This window comes from Vanacampus margaritifer, chromosome 5, assembly GCF_051991255.1.
Source record: "Vanacampus margaritifer isolate UIUO_Vmar chromosome 5, RoL_Vmar_1.0, whole genome shotgun sequence".
NCBI lineage: Eukaryota > Metazoa > Chordata > Actinopteri > Syngnathiformes > Syngnathidae > Vanacampus > Vanacampus margaritifer.
In genome coordinates, this window is record NC_135436.1 from 26,360,025 (window position 1) to 26,377,375 (window position 17,351).

The 17,351-nt window shown below is 38.8% G+C and overlaps 2 protein-coding genes and 3 non-coding genes across 7 annotated transcripts; 1 reads left to right on the forward strand and 4 right to left on the reverse strand.

Moving 5' to 3' along the window:
* Positions 1-234: 234 nt before the first annotated feature.
* Positions 235-425, reverse strand: LOC144052742 (U2 spliceosomal RNA). Its single transcript, XR_013294296.1, has one exon. It is a non-coding gene; the product is annotated as a U2 spliceosomal RNA (small nuclear RNA).
* A 592-nt stretch (positions 426-1,017) lies between these two features.
* Positions 1,018-1,181, reverse strand: LOC144052723 (U1 spliceosomal RNA). Its single transcript, XR_013294278.1, has one exon. It is a non-coding gene; the product is annotated as a U1 spliceosomal RNA (small nuclear RNA).
* A 469-nt stretch (positions 1,182-1,650) lies between these two features.
* LOC144052738 (U2 spliceosomal RNA) lies at positions 1,651-1,841 on the reverse strand. The gene has a single exon (XR_013294292.1). It is a non-coding gene; the product is annotated as a U2 spliceosomal RNA (small nuclear RNA).
* An 817-nt stretch (positions 1,842-2,658) lies between these two features.
* On the forward strand, positions 2,659-12,430 carry vstm5 (V-set and transmembrane domain containing 5). Of its 3 annotated transcripts, none has more exons than XM_077566777.1 (4): positions 2,659-3,260; positions 5,505-5,831; positions 6,773-6,916; positions 11,699-12,430. In XM_077566777.1, exons 1-4 carry the CDS (start codon positions 3,179-3,181, stop codon positions 11,716-11,718), a joined length of 573 nt encoding a protein of 190 aa, XP_077422903.1. In that variant the 5' UTR covers positions 2,659-3,178; the 3' UTR covers positions 11,719-12,430. The 3 variants fall into 3 exon arrangements, with proteins under 3 accessions (XP_077422903.1, XP_077422904.1, XP_077422902.1); XM_077566778.1 differs by lacking the exon at positions 11,699-12,430 and adding an exon at positions 8,383-11,371 and having other exon boundaries at positions 2,669-3,260; positions 5,509-5,831; XM_077566776.1 differs by lacking the exon at positions 11,699-12,430 and adding an exon at positions 8,383-11,371 and having other exon boundaries at positions 2,692-3,260.
* Positions 9,834-17,276, reverse strand: med17 (mediator complex subunit 17). The gene is made up of 13 exons (XM_077566768.1): positions 17,111-17,276; positions 16,293-16,537; positions 16,058-16,221; positions 15,412-15,631; positions 15,198-15,334; positions 14,795-14,876; positions 14,486-14,638; positions 13,898-14,028; positions 13,429-13,613; positions 11,997-12,134; positions 11,759-11,876; positions 10,489-10,648; positions 9,834-10,235 (listed from the first exon to the last, which is right to left on the reverse strand). The coding sequence occupies exons 2-13, from the start codon at positions 16,525-16,527 to the stop codon at positions 10,027-10,029; spliced, it is 1,932 nt and encodes a 643-aa protein (XP_077422894.1). The 5' UTR covers positions 16,528-16,537; positions 17,111-17,276; the 3' UTR covers positions 9,834-10,026.
* Positions 17,277-17,351: the final 75 nt, after the last annotated feature.

A 17,351-nucleotide genomic window follows, 5' to 3' on the forward strand; every position in this document is an offset into this window, starting at 1 on the left:
CAAATTAAAGGTGAGTGATCTGTGATTCTCTAAGGAAAAAAAAATAAATTCGTCCTCGCAGGGATACTCTTTCATTGACATCCATTCAACTAAGCACAAATATTTGGACAAATGTGTATATTTATATGAAAAATGGTGAGCCACTATTACATTAATTAGAAGAATAGCTTCTATATTGACAAAGGCGTCCCACCACTTCTTTGTAGAAAGTTTTACATTGATTTTGACAGAGAGAGGGGATGCACCGTTCCTGGATGTACTGCAATACCAGGTCGATGCGTGGAGTGGACGGAGCAAGCCCCTATTCCATCACCCAGTTCCAAAAATCAATTTAATATATGGTCCCCGGATAGAGGACGTATCAGATATTAAACTGATAAGAACAGATACTACACTTGATCTTAGCCAAAAGGCCGAGAAGCGATACCCTCAAAGGATCAGAGGCAAGAACTCAATTCCAGAGACTACAACTTTAAGTTGCGGTTACACACATCACCCGACACGCCAAACAACGCATCGAACGTGTTGAACATTAATGTGAACGTTTTCAGATGTTCGTGTGTGTTTTGTGTCACGTGCTTCACGTCGACCCAATATAATTCGGCATTAAACCATGGATGAATAAATAAACTGAACTCCTTCTGCCCTATGAGAATAGATTTTTAACTGACGAAAATAATTAGTCATTTGCAATAACACTCGGTTGGTATAATGCTGTGGCTGAAACAGAGTAGCCGTTTAATCAACATTTTGACAAAAAGACACTTATTGGCTACTATTGACTACTTCCTGTTTCCTGCTTGTTGGCAAACTGACAGTAGCACTCCATCGCCGTTAACGTAGTGGAGCTGAACTACCTCTATTCATCAATTTGGACGAGAGCCCTTCAAATTATTATAATTATTCCTAACTACAGCTGAAGTACTTTTTAAATTACGGTCAGGGTGTTTCTGTGCCGAGCGAATTCATATGAATCCTATCCTGATTTCTCTCTTGTATTATTATTCACACATAGGTCAGGGGAGAGCGCGAACGCAGTCCCCCACTATCAGAAATTATGCAGTCGAGATTCCCACATTTGGGGAATTCGCAGAGGTCAGCACAGCCGGAGTGCAATGGCTGAGCCTCACCCTGGGTGAACCACCTTCTTGATCATGGTATCTCCCCTGCCAGGTAAGTATGAGTTGGATGCGGCGCGAGCACGAGAGTCATTCACGCGCACACTATGTGAAGCGATGGTTTCATATCACGTGAACATATCCAAGTAATGCTTTTTTGACGTCACAAGCAGACCAACACATTCGGTTAGGAGTGTGTTGGATGTGCATCTAAAATGCTACTGCCACCTACAGGACCTCCATTCACATGACATGTATACTGTCACGATCACAAAACTTTTAATAACATGACAGCAAAAGTTGCACACAAATGAATATCTTACTAAGATTAAACACTTTATTAGTTTAACCTTCTCCAACAAGGCTGGTACAGCACCCACTGCACCGTAATGTCCATCTAAAATGCTCCTGTCACCTTATAATGTAAACATCGCGTTTCTATTATTACGCGTACACTAATCAAAATGGCTAACTAATACTTAACAAGTACCGAATGATCCCAAAGTTCTAGCGGTTTTTATTTGACAATTTCAGGGGGTGCACCGTTCCTGGAAGTACTGCAATACCAGGTCGATGCGTGGAGTGGACGGAGCAAGCCCCTATTCCATCTCCCAGTTCCAAAAATCAATTTAATATATGGTCCCCGGGTAGGGGACGTATCAGATATTAAACTGATAAGAACAGATACTACACTTGATCTTAGCCAAAAGGCCGAGAAGCGATACCCACAATTGGTCACTGAGGAACATTTGATCCCCAAAAACACGAGCTACAGAGACGGTGACAATATGGAAAACGTCAAATAGCGACATATACATACATTTACAAGCAAGAAAACAACAACCTCAGACATGTTAAGTAATAGTGAGATCATATGTGTAGTTTGCCAGGCATATAACTTAAACAAATGCCGACCAATTTCTGGGTACTGTCTGTCATGTGACCTACGGTGGTCCAATAGAAAAACAACAAGAAACTTAATCACTTTTAATGCCATCGCAATGTTCTTAACAAGTATATATTCCAAATGAGTACTTTTCAAGAATATTACAGACGCATTACGAATCGTAATAGGATTGTGTTCGCTGTTTTAGCAACATTTGACGAGTTTATTATTATTCACCAAAGTACTTCCCGTTTCCTGTTTATCAACTGACAAGTATTACTAGAGCGCCATTCCTGCAGTGGAGGTGAACTACACACACGTCATTGACTCGCAACAATCGCTTTGCAAATACTGTACGTCTATGAAGTAGATCATTTCTCCTTCCACGACCGAAATAAGAATATTAACACTTCAGCCCGTCAAATGGGTAGCGTTAATAATGAAGCGGAGTCGGAAAACCCAGTATTAACCACTTGTTTCCAGTACTTATAGTATGTAACACTTAGAAAAAAACACATAAATAAAGCATTTACATTTGTTATCAAGTGTCACCTGAGTCATACTCGTGTAGATATGTTGAGTAAAATGGAGGTCATAATTCAACTTCAGCATCGTTCATAAATGTGGGCCTAAAATAATTAATCTGGTTTGCAAGGATTTATTTATTTCCCAAGGTAAAGTACCGAATGTAAAGTGGTCGTTCGCTCTTTAGTTCTCCTTTGTTTTAAAAGTGAAACAAGTGAGTGCGTGAAGTGTGAAAACATATACAGTACTTCCTGTTTGGCACGTTCGCCAGGTGTGTCACAATCGGGGGCGAGGGCCTTTCAACCTATGCTGGTGGTTCGTGTGGCCACAAAGTGCCCGTAACTCAGTAAAGCGAGTAGGCCCGATGCTGTTTGGACTTCTTTTTTTTTTTTTTTTATGTGTGAGTGCGCGACTGTAGGTACATGTTTACTCAGTAATCTCCGGCTCAACCTGTCTGATCGGTGCGTGCTGGCCGTGCAGGTATGAACACACACTCACCAAGCACACGAGAAGACAAGGAAGCACGAGGAGGAAGACTCCAAGAAAATGCCAGGATCGCTGGGCAAGGACTGAAAAAGCCCACAAGATCAGGTCAAGTGTGTTGGACGAGATTCTTCTTGATTCTCTTCAACAAACCGATGGCACTGAGATGCTAATGTTGTACTACAGACTCTGGGATGTCCACGACGTTGCTGTGCTGCTATGCTTCACTTTGTACATGTGTCACCAAGGTAAGCACTCAATTTTATATTAGGACGGGAATTCCTGATTTTTCTCTCTCCATTGGCCACATAAAAACAGGAAATAAAAGAAAGTCTACCTCAGCTTGGTGTTGTTGGTGACAGAGTGAAAAGTTAGTAGTTATAGACTCTTATTATTCTTTTTTTTTTTTTATTATAACATTTTAAAAACAGACAAATTGTTATATTGCCTTTACCGTAAAAAAAGTAAAATTATATGTTAAGTCTTAACACTTATTTAAAGTTTAGTATTAAAAATATTCAACTTTATTCTCATATTTTTAATCTGAAATATACAACTTTTTCGCAAAACTATTTGAAGTTCGTCTTGTGAAATGACTAAATTAATGTAAAAAAAAAATGCCCACTTTATTAAAAAAAAAAAGTTTCCCCCCTCAAAGGTAGGCCTTTATGGATTATTGTAAACTATGACTATATTCAAAAATGTACTACTTTATTATTCCCTGTAAAAATTATACATCTTTATGTTCTGGTGGTTTGTCTCTTTAATACTATTGAATTAGTTCACAATCTCTTCACTTAACCTCGTTTTAGCAACTGTTTACCTGCTCTGGTGCTGCTGTTTTGGTTAGCAAAATAGTTCAAATTGTCTCTTGATATTCACGTGTGAGCGGCAGTTTTCCCATGAGAGTTCCAGTCATGACCTGTTATTTTTCTTATTGAGGAAGAAGTAAAGGGGACGCGCATATCAGGGTTCAAATCCGGGCTCATGCCTGTGTTGCGTTTGCATCTTCTCTCCATCCCGCCATTTTCAAAACATGCATGTTAGCTTCATCATTTAAATAACTATCTGTACTGTACTTCTATTTAAGTAAGGAGTGTGACTACAATTACCTCCTGTGTACTATTATCATGTTTATATCCGCGTCACTGAGGCTGTTTAATCGATGAGCAATGGCGCACCTTGCACTTCTTTTTTCTTTTCTTTTTTTTTCCCACAGCGCTTGGCATTCTTGGGTGAAATTCTTTCTCCATGCCTCACTGAGCAAACAGCAGAACCAGAAGGTCCACTGAAATGCTTTTGGACAAACTTGATGAGGGGTTGGGGTTGCCCAACCACACTTAGCGGAAATGGGTGCCCCTCAGCCTGTTGGGCAGGTTTTAGACTCTCTGCCAGCATCCTGTCATTTGAAATAGCACAATGTTGCATGCCAGGGTTTTTTTTTGGCTCAAATGTTCTGGGCTTAGTATTTCAAAAATTTAAATCCAGTTTAAACTGATCCAGATTTACAAATCCCATGTTCCTGATCCATGGATCAGGATTTTCTAGCCTCTCCTCTTGGATTGTGATTTCCAAATCCATCCAGCATCACAGACGGGACTCAAAAAATGTGTTCTGTAGACCTTAAAGGCTTTGATAAGTCAATACACCAAATGCAAAAGGGGCGGCCATTTTTTTCACTTGCTGTCCAATGAAAATGACATCACAATTGCTCAGGGTAAACGTAATATTAATCTGAATGCCGTATTAGACTAGTGGAGCACATACAACATGTTGTTAAGAAAATTGTGGGGTTCACTTTCTTTTTAAGTTTTTTTGCTTGCTGGTAAATTTTGGGTTGAAGCATTTTTTTTTCTCGTTATTGGTATTTTTGGGGACATTTGTTGGAATTTGGAACATTTTAGTTTAAAAAAAAAAAGGTTGAAGCATTTTTTTTTCTTTATTTGGATTTTTTGGCGACATTTGTTGGAATTTGTAATATTTTAGTTTATAAAAAGTACATAATGAGGTTTCATTTGTTAAGAATATCTCTTTTACACTATTTATTGATGAGTATACGCAAAACAAAAATATGGCATCACAGTCTAATCCTACCCTGAGGTGGGATTAATTTAATGCTAATTTTCAGGATCAAACTGATCCAGATTTGGGATTTAAGTTTTGAAATCCCCAACACTGGCTCAAATCTGGATTAAAGGCAGAATTGGATTTCCAAATCTAGATTTTAATTTTTCAAGATGTGTTTGGAACTCAATTTTGGATCAGATCAGATTATGTTTAAAATACTTATTTAAAAATAATTATTTAAAAAATAGGTAGCAGTTTTAATTTCATTTTATTACATTACAAAGCATGTGCTCCAGGAAATGTAAGGGAAAGGTTTTCAATTATTAAAAGCTTCTTTTTTTTTTATTATTATTACCTGGAGGTGACCCACCATGAAATCCGAAAAACTTTTGAGAACTAACGTGCTTCCTCAATCTCTTTCCAAGCCAGGGCCGTCTCCATCCAGTCCACCCAGCACAGCCTCACCCGGTCCGTGCAGGAAGATGCGTTCTTCTCCGTGGACGTGGCCTGCAATTGCACTCCCACCATCCAGTGGACCTTCATGTCCAGCTCGGTGAGCCGCGCCATCGGCGTCTGGCGGCCGGGCGTCTTCATCAACATCACGGACGACTACAGCAGCCGCGTGGAGGCGCACGACAACGGCTCCATGGGCCTGTCGGACCTGCGGCTGCAGGACGCCGGCTACTACGTGGTGACGGTCACCGACGACATGGGCGGCAGCAAGGATGCCGGATATGTCCTTAAAGTCAACGGTGAGTGAAAGGAGAACTGTTATATATTTTTCCCCTACCATATAAAAAACAACAACAAAAAAACCTAAAAAAACAGCACTTTCTGTGTGCTGACTCACATTTAATTTGAATTTGAATGTGATTCTGATAAACAAATTTGGAAAATAATGTAATTGGAATGTTTTTTTCTCAATATTACGATTGTGATTTAATATGTGATTATTTTTTTCACGGTAATTTCTTAATACACCATCAATACATTAACTCATTCACTGCCATAAATTCATAAAAGAAAACAATAATTATTAAAAATGAGGGGCGACTTTTAATAGTAATTAATCGCATGACTTCACGAGTTAATTCCCGATTAATCGCAGATTTTATATCTTTTTAAATGTACAATAAAAAAAATCTAAGTTTTTATACTCTTGTTAACAAAAGTGGGAAAAAATGTTAAACTAATAGAAATAGTTAAAAATATTTTTTGACATTTATAGCAGTTAATGGCAGCGAATGAATTAAAAAAAGAAAAGATTATAAAAAATTTGGGGCGACAGGCAATACGTTTTTTTTTATTGTAATTAATTGCATGACTTCACTAGTTAAATCACGAATAATCACACACTTTATATCTGTTCTAAATGTACAATAAAAAAATCTAGGTTTTCATACTCTTGTTAACAAAAGCGGAAAAAAATGTTAAACTAATAGAAATAGTTCAAATAAATTGTTGACGTTTATAGCCGTCAATGGCAGTGAATGAGTTAATCTGCATCACAATGCAAAAAAATCAAATTTATTATCTAAAAATGTTTTTATAGATTAGGCTTGCGCTAACGTAATGGGAAATTAACCTTGAATTAACATGACAGTTGATTTATCAATTAAGAGTTGTTAACTTATCAAACATATCAAGGGTGTGCAAAAATCACTCATACAGCTTTTCGCATTGTCTTCCCCAGAGGTTCTGTACGAGGACCTGCAGTACCTGTCGGTGTCGGCCTTGGCGCTGGCCTGCTTGGCGGCCCTCCTCATGCTGGCCATGTGGCTCTTGGACAAAGCCTACAGGAAGATAGTAGCGTGGAGACGCAGGAAGCAGATGCCAGGTAGGAATTTTCATTCATCAAGGGTTCGAGAAACTTTTAATTTCTTACTTCAATTTTTTTGTCAAGTTTAAAATGGCTTACCTTACTTAACTAGAGTCCCGCATTGCATTGTGGCCAAAGCTCCTGGTCGCCTTTTATTGCGCCTTTTGGTGCTGTAAATAGTAACTCCTTGTTTCGACAGAAGATGGCGGTATTGCACCAAAAGTATTTGCCAACAGCCGAAAGAAAGTAGAAGAAGAAATGGAAGACTAAATGGAAGTATTAGTGCTAATCTTAGCTACTAACTTGTTGTGGTTAGGTTACTACAGTGGACAGCTATTAAAACGTTGTTTTCTCCTGTATAAATGAATATTTTTTGCCACAGTTGACCATAGCCACTGTAGTGGACACTAATGTAGTCTTGACATGCACTGCCATCCAGTGGTCAACCTTTGTAAGTGCAAAAAAAAAAAAGACCGACAACAAGATGGCCGACAGAAGTTCAGATGTGAGTGGAAGGAAGTGTCTATTTCGCCCTTGCAAGTAAATAGTTGTTAAAATATCAAAGTATTGATTTTGTAATTTGAGGATTGATCATGAGTCCACTAAATTGGATTTTGGATATCATTCGCTGTATTGTGACTACAACTTGACAAGTGTTCCTGTTTAATCGTAATTAATCGCATGACTTCACTAGTTAACTCACAATTAATCACACATTTTATATCTGCTCTAAATGAACGATAAAAAATATAGGTTTTCATACTCTTGTTAACAAAAGTGGAAAAAAATGTTAAACTAATAGAAATAGTTCAAATGAATATTTGACGTCTATAGCCGTCAATGGCAGTCAATGAGTTAAAAACAAAAGAAGGTGCTTTTTTTTATGCCTAAAGAGTAATAAAAACACTTGAGAAAAAAAATCCTGATGTACTGTAGGTCATCATTTGTGGATTAAAGTTTTTTTTTTTAAATCTTTTGTGACAGTTCTTCTAACATATTAAATGGTTTCATTCTATAAAACAGCAAAAACATTTAGGGATAGATTTTGATAGGAAAATAACGTAACAATACAAATTAATTTAGTGTGAGGGAAGAAGGGGAAGAGGACCTGGGAAAATAAATCGTTCAACTCTACTGCTTATTGTGAAATGAGTTGAATTCATTGCCACGACACGTCGCCCCAATCAAAAAAATTGGCCCAACAACTCGCACCTTAAGGCACCATTGTACTGGAAAAAACACGACAGTATTTGCACAGTACTTGGTTTATTCCCACAAATACTATTCCTAAGCTTGTTTACTCAGATTGCTACAGTTACAATGTGTTGTGGAAAGCCATAAATAATAAAGGCCGTCTGGCTGTGAATACAGGTTATCTATTGTATTGCACTTAGGGCGTGCATTTGAGTACAAAGGTTGCTGAGCGTCTCAAGTGACTCGGCTACTGACAAACCCTTTTGTGTATTTTATTTAATTTTTTTCAGAAAATGACGCGACGGAGCTGCAGCCTCTATGACACGTTTGTCGGAACTACTTTTTTTTTTACATGTAAAAGGAAGGACTGGTTTTTTTCCGACACTGCAATGCAATTGCCGTACTGAAACTGAGACTGAGGCGCTCTCAGAGGATTTTTTTTTTTTTTTATATACATGGACATCACTGTAAATATATGTATTGTACTGTATTTATTGCCAAAACACATGATTGTTTGGAGTAGCTGCCTGCTCACTAGGTCAAATGAGTGACGTCCTCCCCGCAACGCACACACATCGTTGGTCATGTGACATCAACAAAGGACATACAACAGGGGTTTTCAAAATTTTTGAACCAGGGACCATTTACAAGGATTTTTTTTTCTAAAAATGTGGAAATTCAGGAAATAATTCCCAAAATGTTCTGGGCTGAATGAGCTGAATAGTTTTAATTTGAAATGGGAATTTGAAATTTAGCAAGATGTCTTATTCAATTGAAATAGTGAGTGACAAAATTTGGTAAAATAGTTCTCTCCATGTCCTGAAGTTTAAATTATTTAAATTGGTTGAGAAATGTAGAAGGAGAAGCAGTGTCATAAAAGTGGAGGGAATAAAAATAAAAAACTAGAGAATGCAATTTCTGCAGAAATTGTTACGTGAATGCTGAAGAACTGAGCTCGAAATGAAAAGTTGAAATGTGGCATGTGAGACTTGGAATGGGTTTAGAAATGTGAAAGGAGGAGATCAATACATATGCAGTATCTGAATTTGGGAATTTTGGTGACAATTTGAAAATTGTGGGAATGGGAATCATCCACAGGATGTCCTGATGGATGGGAACAAATTGAAGATGGACTGCTTTAAATTTGGTCAAGACGTAGAAGGAGGAGATAAATCATGGAAAGTAGCTGTTAAATGTGGCAATTTTACTGTGGGAAGAAGAGAATTTGGGGAATGTGAGAATTTTGAGAATGTTTGAATGCATGTCGTGACATTTGAAAGGTCTGAGAAAGGTGGAAAGAGAACAAAAAAATAAGTGAGTTATTTAAAAGAAATGCATTTTTTGGGTGCAGAATAAAATGTGTATATGTTCTTCAGCATTCACATAAAGTGAATTTCAAATATACAACTTGGAATATTAAATTAATTTAAAAAATACTTATCTAGAAAATAGGACTGCATTCTCAAAAACGACACCTTTACTTTTATAAAACAAATATTCTTGAAAAATACCAATATGACACTTTCTAGCAAAATACACCTTTATTTTCTAAATGTCCCGATGTATCGTAAGTGTTCATAAATCAAACTTTTATCAGCAGCTGAATCGGCCTAAAGCTAAAGTAGGGACAAATACCACCGTCTATTATGACTGTATGATACTATAATTTATTGCAAATTATTTCCTGGATGCCCCGAATTTGAGAAGCACTGCAATAGAAGGCCACAGAGGAACACCAGCAGACTTTTTAGCTCTTTATTTCCTCTCTAAGTCAAAAGTGTACAGACGTGAGCAACATGTGAGCAGGCAGCCAACACAACAAGTCTTGTAAAAGTCCTCCTTGGAAAAATAAAAGAGAAAGGGGCGTGGATGATATATATATTTTTTTGTAGTAACATGGCTATAATTGCTGATCCATTTGTAGTGAGTTGCGTTTAAGGGCACGGGGTCAGGGCGGCCATGAGGAGCTCCATCTTGTAGACAAAGTTGCGTCCCTCCATCTTGTTCCAGTGGACCTCCTTGTACGGACCCCTGAGGTGGCTCCACTTGCCGTCCTGGATGACCTCACTCTTGGGCAGCTCCTTGGTCTGGCTGCGGGGGAACTGGACCAAAACCCTGCACCCACTCTCGGGACCATTACGTACTTGGGGGGGGACAAAAGAGACAGACGCTTTATTGACCACTATGCTAAAATTCATCGTGTTGCATAAATTTCCATAGAACGTTAAGATGGGGAAACTTTGCAAATATTTGAAATCAGAAGCTTTTTGTGTATATTATTAGTAGCAATTAAGGGGAATTTAAATACATTTAAATTCCTCCACCCACACTCTCCTTCAAAAAGAAGGACATTCGTAAGTGACCACAAACTTTTGAGAAGCTGTCGTTTGTCTCACCTGAGATGGCGTACTCTCCGTTGGGGGACGCCACGGTGACGGCCGAAGCGTTTCCGATGCTCTCCACCGGGCCGAGGCCGACGTGGTTGCTGAAGCTCAGTACGTGCCAGCCCATCACTTTGGCCAGCTGCTGCACCGCGTGCACCTGGTGCTGGGACATCTGGCGGGAGGGGCGAATGGGGGATATCCAAAATGTGGGCAAGGGACGTTTATTTGGTTGGGGTGGGTGGACTTGAGTATTTTAGCAAAACAAAACAGCTTGTTTACTGTATTTCACGGGGAAACGTATATTGAATGCTTATCAGCGTGAGTTCAAGATATTTTGGGGTTCGTATAAAAAAAAAAATCTCTCCACAATTAATTTTTTTTTTTTTTAAATTATGTCCCATCCCCGGTTAAAAAATTAAATCGCCTGGCTGATTTAATCGGCTGTTATTAGTCATTTTTAAATCCACAAAAATCAGCAAATTTTTTGTTGATTGTTTTTTTCGCATCAACACGACAACATACGAAAAAAATGACATAAAAAAAGGCAAAATAATCTGGTGACTTTTGCCAATTTTTCTCTATTGTAAAGTTCAATACTTAAGGACAAAGTTTTGTATGGCAATCAAATATTCTGCCTGTAGAGGTACAAAGACACTAATTAACGTATTCACTGCCATTGACGACTATAGACGTCAAAAAATCATTTGAACTATTTCTATTAGTTAAACAGTAACATGAAAACCTTTTTTTTTTTTCATTTAGATATACAATTTGTGATTAATCGTGAGTTAAGTAGTGAATTCATGCGATTAATTACAATAAAAAAAATTAATCACCTGACGCCCCTAATTTTTAGTAATCTTTTTTTTTTTTATATCACATCAGTCGATTAATTTTTTCAATTGTAATTAATCGCATGACTTCAATAGTTAACTCCCGATTAATCAAAAATTTTCTATCTGTTATAAATGATCAATATTTTTTTTCTAGGTGTTCATATTGTTAACAAAATTAGAAAAAAATGTTAAACAAATTGAAATAGTTACAATGAATTTTTTACATCTATAGCCGTAAATGGCAGTGAATGAGGTAATTAACAACTACTTGCTTATCAAATTTATAAAAAAATGGAGTTTGACAATTAATTTATCGTTAACCTTAAAATTGTCCAAGTCCTCAGAATTTCAGCCTCTCGTGAGTAAATGTTGTCCGATTTCTTTAGTCCTCCATGTTCCGGTTTGAGAACCACTAAACTAGAGCTTGGCGGGAGAAGCGGCGATACCTGTGAGAGGAGGAAGTCCTGCAGTTCCTGCTCCTGATGCGACAGAGTGACAACGCGACCGTCTCGGTGCACCACTCGGATCTGCTCCACGCCGATGTTGAGCTGCAGCTGGATGGACCTGAACAATAAACATCACACACACACAGTCGTAGTCCATTACAGCAGCGTCTCCAAACCTTTATTGAGCCACATATAGGCACATCAAAACGCTGCTTTGTGCTTTCCTTCTACCGCTTACTTGCAGATTTGCTCGTAGCTCTGAGAGGTGATCAGCACTTTGACGCTGGACTCGTACACGTCGTTGATGTTGGACCAGTGAGCTTGAATTTGAGGGTCTTCGATACGACTGGCCAGGCTGTCGATGGTGCGCGCCGTCCTGACAAATGACAAATGCACACAAGTTGTTTACGAAGCATTACGGGTCTAGGATTGGATTGAAATGATGGATCTCAAAGTGGGGTTTACAAGTTGGTAATCCACAAAATAATTTGGAAAAGTCCATAAGGAGACTGGCATGGCAAATAGAACAAACCACTTCATCCTCACTACCTGAATTAAAAGCTATGATGTACAGTAATTCTGACGTAGCATTTAAATCTGACACAGTACCGGCATGAATAAAGTCCCCTCCCTTTTTTTCCCCCCCAATAAAAAGGCATATTTTTACAGTAATAGAGTCTCTTTTTTTGTGTGTGAATAAGGCCCTATGTAGAGAATAATGATGCCCCCCCCAAAAAAAAAGATGCTTTTTTTTTTTTAATTCACTTGTAAAGTATTACTTTTTTCCCTTCTTAAGGTTTGACTTTAATATTACAACTAGTCTCATAAGATTAATGTGTTATGGGCACATTGTGACTTCTTTTTTTTTTGGGGGGGGGGGATAGGCACCGTTTTTATTCCTATGACATTTAAGGATACACGTTATAGTGTTTTCATGTGCAATTGCCGTATGGAGTCTTTGGATCCAAAAAAGTTGTAATATGTGCGGCCGCTCCAGTCACTATAGTTAAGGACCAGAAATATGTACAGAGTAAATATTGCAGAGGACCTCTATCACCTGCAAGCCACTACAGATACTGAGATATTTGACATAGTTCCACTTTGTACCCATGCCATTATTTACTAGCGAGACTGAAAGCAAATTTAAGACCTCTATTGACTTAACATGACAACTAGGGAAGAGTAAAGAGAGTTTTTTTTAACAGCTTTTGTAGAAATAGCTGGGTCTCTGGTTTGCCTGCCCAGCCTCCATAAGTGAAATTGAACAATCAAATAAATCTTTTATCTCCCTAATTCTGACCATGTATATGTGAGCGAACCCTTGTGCACTCTGCCCCGCTGTGATGCCACAATACGGCTAATTAACATGATGAGAATCATTCTGCGTCCGTGATGAGACTAGCGAGGCTGTGGGACGTCGGTATGACTAGATAGCTTTTTTTTTTCTTCTTCTTTTAAAAAAAATAAAAATAATATATATAATAAAAATAAAAAAATAAAATAAAAAAATAAAATAATAATAATAATAATAATAATAATAATAAAAATAAAATAAAAATAAATAAAGATAGAAAAAAAGGTATGACTAGATATCATGGTCAATTATTTTTCTCACAAATGTGTCACTGCACAGGGGTGACGAACCCCTGACGTAGTAGAAGCCGCCTTACCGGCTCCGTAGGAAGATATGCTTGGCCTGTTTGATGATCTTCTCCAGGAGACCCTCTCTTTGCTGCAAGCCGCTGATCTCGGCTTTGTCGTAGGCCAGCGGGCCGGCCAGGCGAAGGCGCTTGTGGCCAAACGGGGCGGTGGCGGGATGTGGCATCACCATGGAACTCAACTGCTGCTTGTGGAACTGTGAGATGGACAGGAAGGAAACCAGTGAGGCTACTTAAAGCACAAAAAATCATCCAGATGATAATATATAATAACAAAATGTAACCTTAAATATAACTTGAAATAACAACCAGAAAATAAAAGGATCAATTATTAATCAGAGTGTTTAATAGGCTAAACTGCAGATAAGTAAATAAAGAGCCCAGCCATTATTTGAGAAAATTCATTCATACGAGGAAATCAAATTATTACTGCCCTGAACCTAACCTCAGGGAAACAAAATAAATAATAAAAACGTTTCACCTCTCGCATCATCTGATGCAGGTTATGTTCTAGTACATAAAGATGGTCATCTGGTTTGGGTTTCTCCGGAGACACCCGGTGGTTCCTCTTCTCTGTCGTTGAGTGGCATAACGAGATGGAGAGTTGCAGGCCTGCAGAAGCGCAAATAGGATCAAATAGTCAGCAGTGCTAAATGGAGAAAAAGGCAAATTGCTTTTTGTCACGAGTAGGGCCCAACCGATAAGGATGTTTTTTTGAAACCCGTGCCGATTCTCATACATGGTAGAATAAAATTCCAATAACCGATTAATCGTCTGATTAATAATACAATTATATAATCAAATAACTTCTGTTTTTGGTCCCTCAACACTTACAACTATAAAATATATAAATTACAGGCAGCACATTAATTTTTTGCTTACATTTCTTTTTGGGGAGGGATGTTTGAATGTCATTATCTTTGTTTATGTTGTAATGATCTTAAAAAAAAAGAAAGGAAAAAAATCTTCAAAAATGTAACAACAAAATTTTTTTTTTAAAAAATGATCAGCCCCTTTTCAGAGTTGGCTGATTAATCGGTCGGGCCCTAATCACGAGCACTCTGAGGACCTGGGAAGGGCTGTGAGATGATCTGATTCTTCACGACAATGTGAGGGATTTGGGACTTGATCTGGACGGCTTCCCTGGACAGCTGCGCAAAGATCTCCTTGCAGAGCAGAACGTTCTGAGCCGCCTCCAGTTTCACGTGCCACGACTGCGAACCTGGCAATGTGACATATTACTATTAGAGGATGTCCAGAATATATATATATATATATATATATATATATATATATATATATATGTTTAAAAAAAAATGTGATAGCTTCATGACAGACAATAAGGAAATCGCTTAAGTATTGTCGACTGATCCCACACCTCCTTTGGTTTTTGGTTGTTTCCTAAACAAGTTGACTGTTCCGAGATCACCGATGTCTGGAGCTTGCTTCTGAATGGAAACCTGCAGACATTCCCAGTCGTAATTAGATTGATCAGTTAGTGTTTCTGCATACAGTCTGTGTTTAGTGTTTGCAAGTGAATTTAGCACTGAAACAGGCAATATAACGAGCAATGTGATGAGCCACAAAATGATGTCAATTTGAGACTTAGACAATTATTGAAAAACAACAAAAGGCAATAAGTTTTTCACTGAATAATAAGTTGCCAACCCCAAGAAAAACTGATAAGGCAAATTTGTGAACAATAAATTGCAAATAAATGTTAAATGCAAAGACTGTACAGAACCATTTTAATGAAAAAAAAGCAAGTCTCACTCATTTACTTTTATATAGGCGGATCCCTCGAGATCACTGGGGATCTGTACGTCAAGGGGACAGTAGTCATCCGGGATCTTTTTGTTCAGATCGATATCCGTGTTCTTGATCACCTCGAACGAACCGTGATGAGGAAACAGGGAGCCTGCATGGATAATGACACCGTGCAGCTTTTACAGACTCGCTTGGCAACACAATCATTTTTGCAAAGGTTTTAATCACCTGCGCTCCGGTAGCTGAGGTCCCCCAAGATCTTGTCGCCGACTTTGCGCAGCTTCCACTGCGAACGCAGCCGCAGCAGCTCCGCGTTGAAGTCTCGCTGTCTCCGGTTCTCAAGATTCTCGGCGACCGACTTATTAAGCTTCTCGGCACCCTTCAGGATGAGCTGTGCTGCAGTGGCCAGTGATTTCTTTTTGCTCATCAGCTGGAACACCTGAGGGGTCTGAACCAAAGCAAGAGGATGTGGAAATTGAACTTCCCAAGTATGTTTTTGAAAAAAAAAAATTTGGGCCTAAGTGATATGGATTTTTTTGGGGCAGATGCCGATATTCAACAGAAAGAAATTCAGGGGAAAAAATATGAACAAAAGAAAAAAAGTCTTTTTTTTGGTTGTTTAGCACTTTAAAAACTATAATATGCATGAGTATTGTTATATTATCTGCATTGCTCCACTGTTGCAAATATCTGCTTTAAACGGTTGTAACGCCAAAACACTGATGCTATTTGTTAGCCCATCAATGGCATTCTACATTGTTTGTTAGCATTTAGCTAAACTGACTTTTACTGAGGCAAAGCTATCCATTTCTTCAGGGGAAAATAAAACACAAACCTATCTATCAATTCCACATACTGCATTTTTTCACTTCACCTTGCTCATGGACGGATCTTGAGACACTGGGTCTAGCGCCATGTACTTCTTCTCTTTCACCACGCAGAGCACGTCATAGAGGACACACATTTCGGTCAGGGCACTGCGCAAGTTGTTCCGTACCGAGTCCCAAGGCCACAGGGACGGTTGGAACTTCACAGTTCCTGCGGAAATCGACACGGTAGAAAAGAAAATCACTCACTGCGCATACAACACATACTTGTCGTTGTGATACCTTCTTCTTCCTCCGGCTCCTGCTTGCACCATTCACGATCCCGGGATTCGCTGTCGGCTCCCTCTTCCTCAGAGTCGGATCCCTGGCTGAAGTCAATCCGTTGTGCCAACTTGGCCAAATTCTGGGACATGGACAGGGGCGGCACGTATGTCTCAGTTCCATCCAGGGCTACTTCCTGCACCTGCTTCTCACAGGAAGACTCGATGCTGACCCTCACACCCGGACCGCTGGCCATGATGACAGGGCTGACAGCAAGAAAAGGACAGCATCATATGACTGTGACAATGTAAAAATATGTGGTATTTGTAAAATCTAGCTTCTTGCTCAACTGTCCTTTTCAGGGATTGCAGCAGCGAAAAATTATCTTCTATCTTGTCTTATACACCTTGTGTTCTACAGCTATTTGCAAGTCATTCCTCACCACATAACATTTCCTCTCTGGTCCTTTTCTTTACCTCTGCCACCTCCAGATATAGCTCATGGTCATCAAACATCATGGCAGGTTTCACTAGCGTCCTTTAAACCTTACCTTTCAATTTAGCTGGTGGTCTTCTGCCACACATCATCCCTTACTCTTCCCTCCACCTGCTTTATTTTATTTAACGTTGTTTACTCGCTCAATCTCCAGTAATACTTTCCCATACTGCGATTTGAAGGATGCCCTGTTCGTTACTAGGACGAATTTACTCGTTATATGCAATTAAAAATCCAGCTAGCGTTAGCTCTATGCTAATCCCGGCGTTTATAGTTAGAGCACCAAATAGCGAAACAAAAACCTTAACGGAAATAATAACATATTTGATTTAACCATCTCTTACCTCTATTTTCTAAGCAAAGGTTAGGAATGATAAGGTTATTCCTTTAGGTTGTGTTATTGTTTCTGCTGTGATTACTAGTTCATTCTTCGCACGGCTACATGCTCTTCTTCATTCTCCATATGAGGGAGTTGCCAACCCCGCTCGGGAACAATAGCTCCACTCGAGGTGAAAGGTGTCACTGCAGCTGCTAAAGTTATTAAAATACTAGACACATTTATGCTGCATTTTTAGAATATATCCA

What these genes read in the sequence shown, in the direction of transcription:
- vstm5 (XM_077566776.1), top strand. Translation starts at nt 3,179, where the DNA reads ATGCTAATGTTGTACTACAGACTCTGGGATGTCCACGACGTTGCTGTG. An exon ending in TTTGTACATGTGTCACCAAG is followed by an intron (nt 3,261 to 5,504) that starts GTAAGCACTCAA and finishes TCTCTTTCCAAG; the next exon opens with CCAGGGCCGTCTCCATCCAG. An exon ending in ACGCAGGAAGCAGATGCCAG is followed by an intron (nt 6,917 to 8,382) that starts GTAGGAATTTTC and finishes AATTTTTTTCAG; the next exon opens with AAAATGACGCGACGGAGCTG.
- med17 (XM_077566768.1), bottom strand. Translation starts at nt 16,527, where the DNA reads ATGGCCAGCGGTCCGGGTGTGAGGGTCAGCATCGAGTCTTCCTGTGAG. An exon ending in AGGGATCCGCCTATATAAAA is followed by an intron (nt 14,877 to 15,197) that starts GTAAATGAGTGA and finishes GAATGTCTGCAG; the next exon opens with GTTTCCATTCAGAAGCAAGC. An exon ending in CATATCTTCCTACGGAGCCG is followed by an intron (nt 12,135 to 13,428) that starts GTAAGGCGGCTT and finishes GTCATTTGTCAG; the next exon opens with GACGGCGCGCACCATCGACA.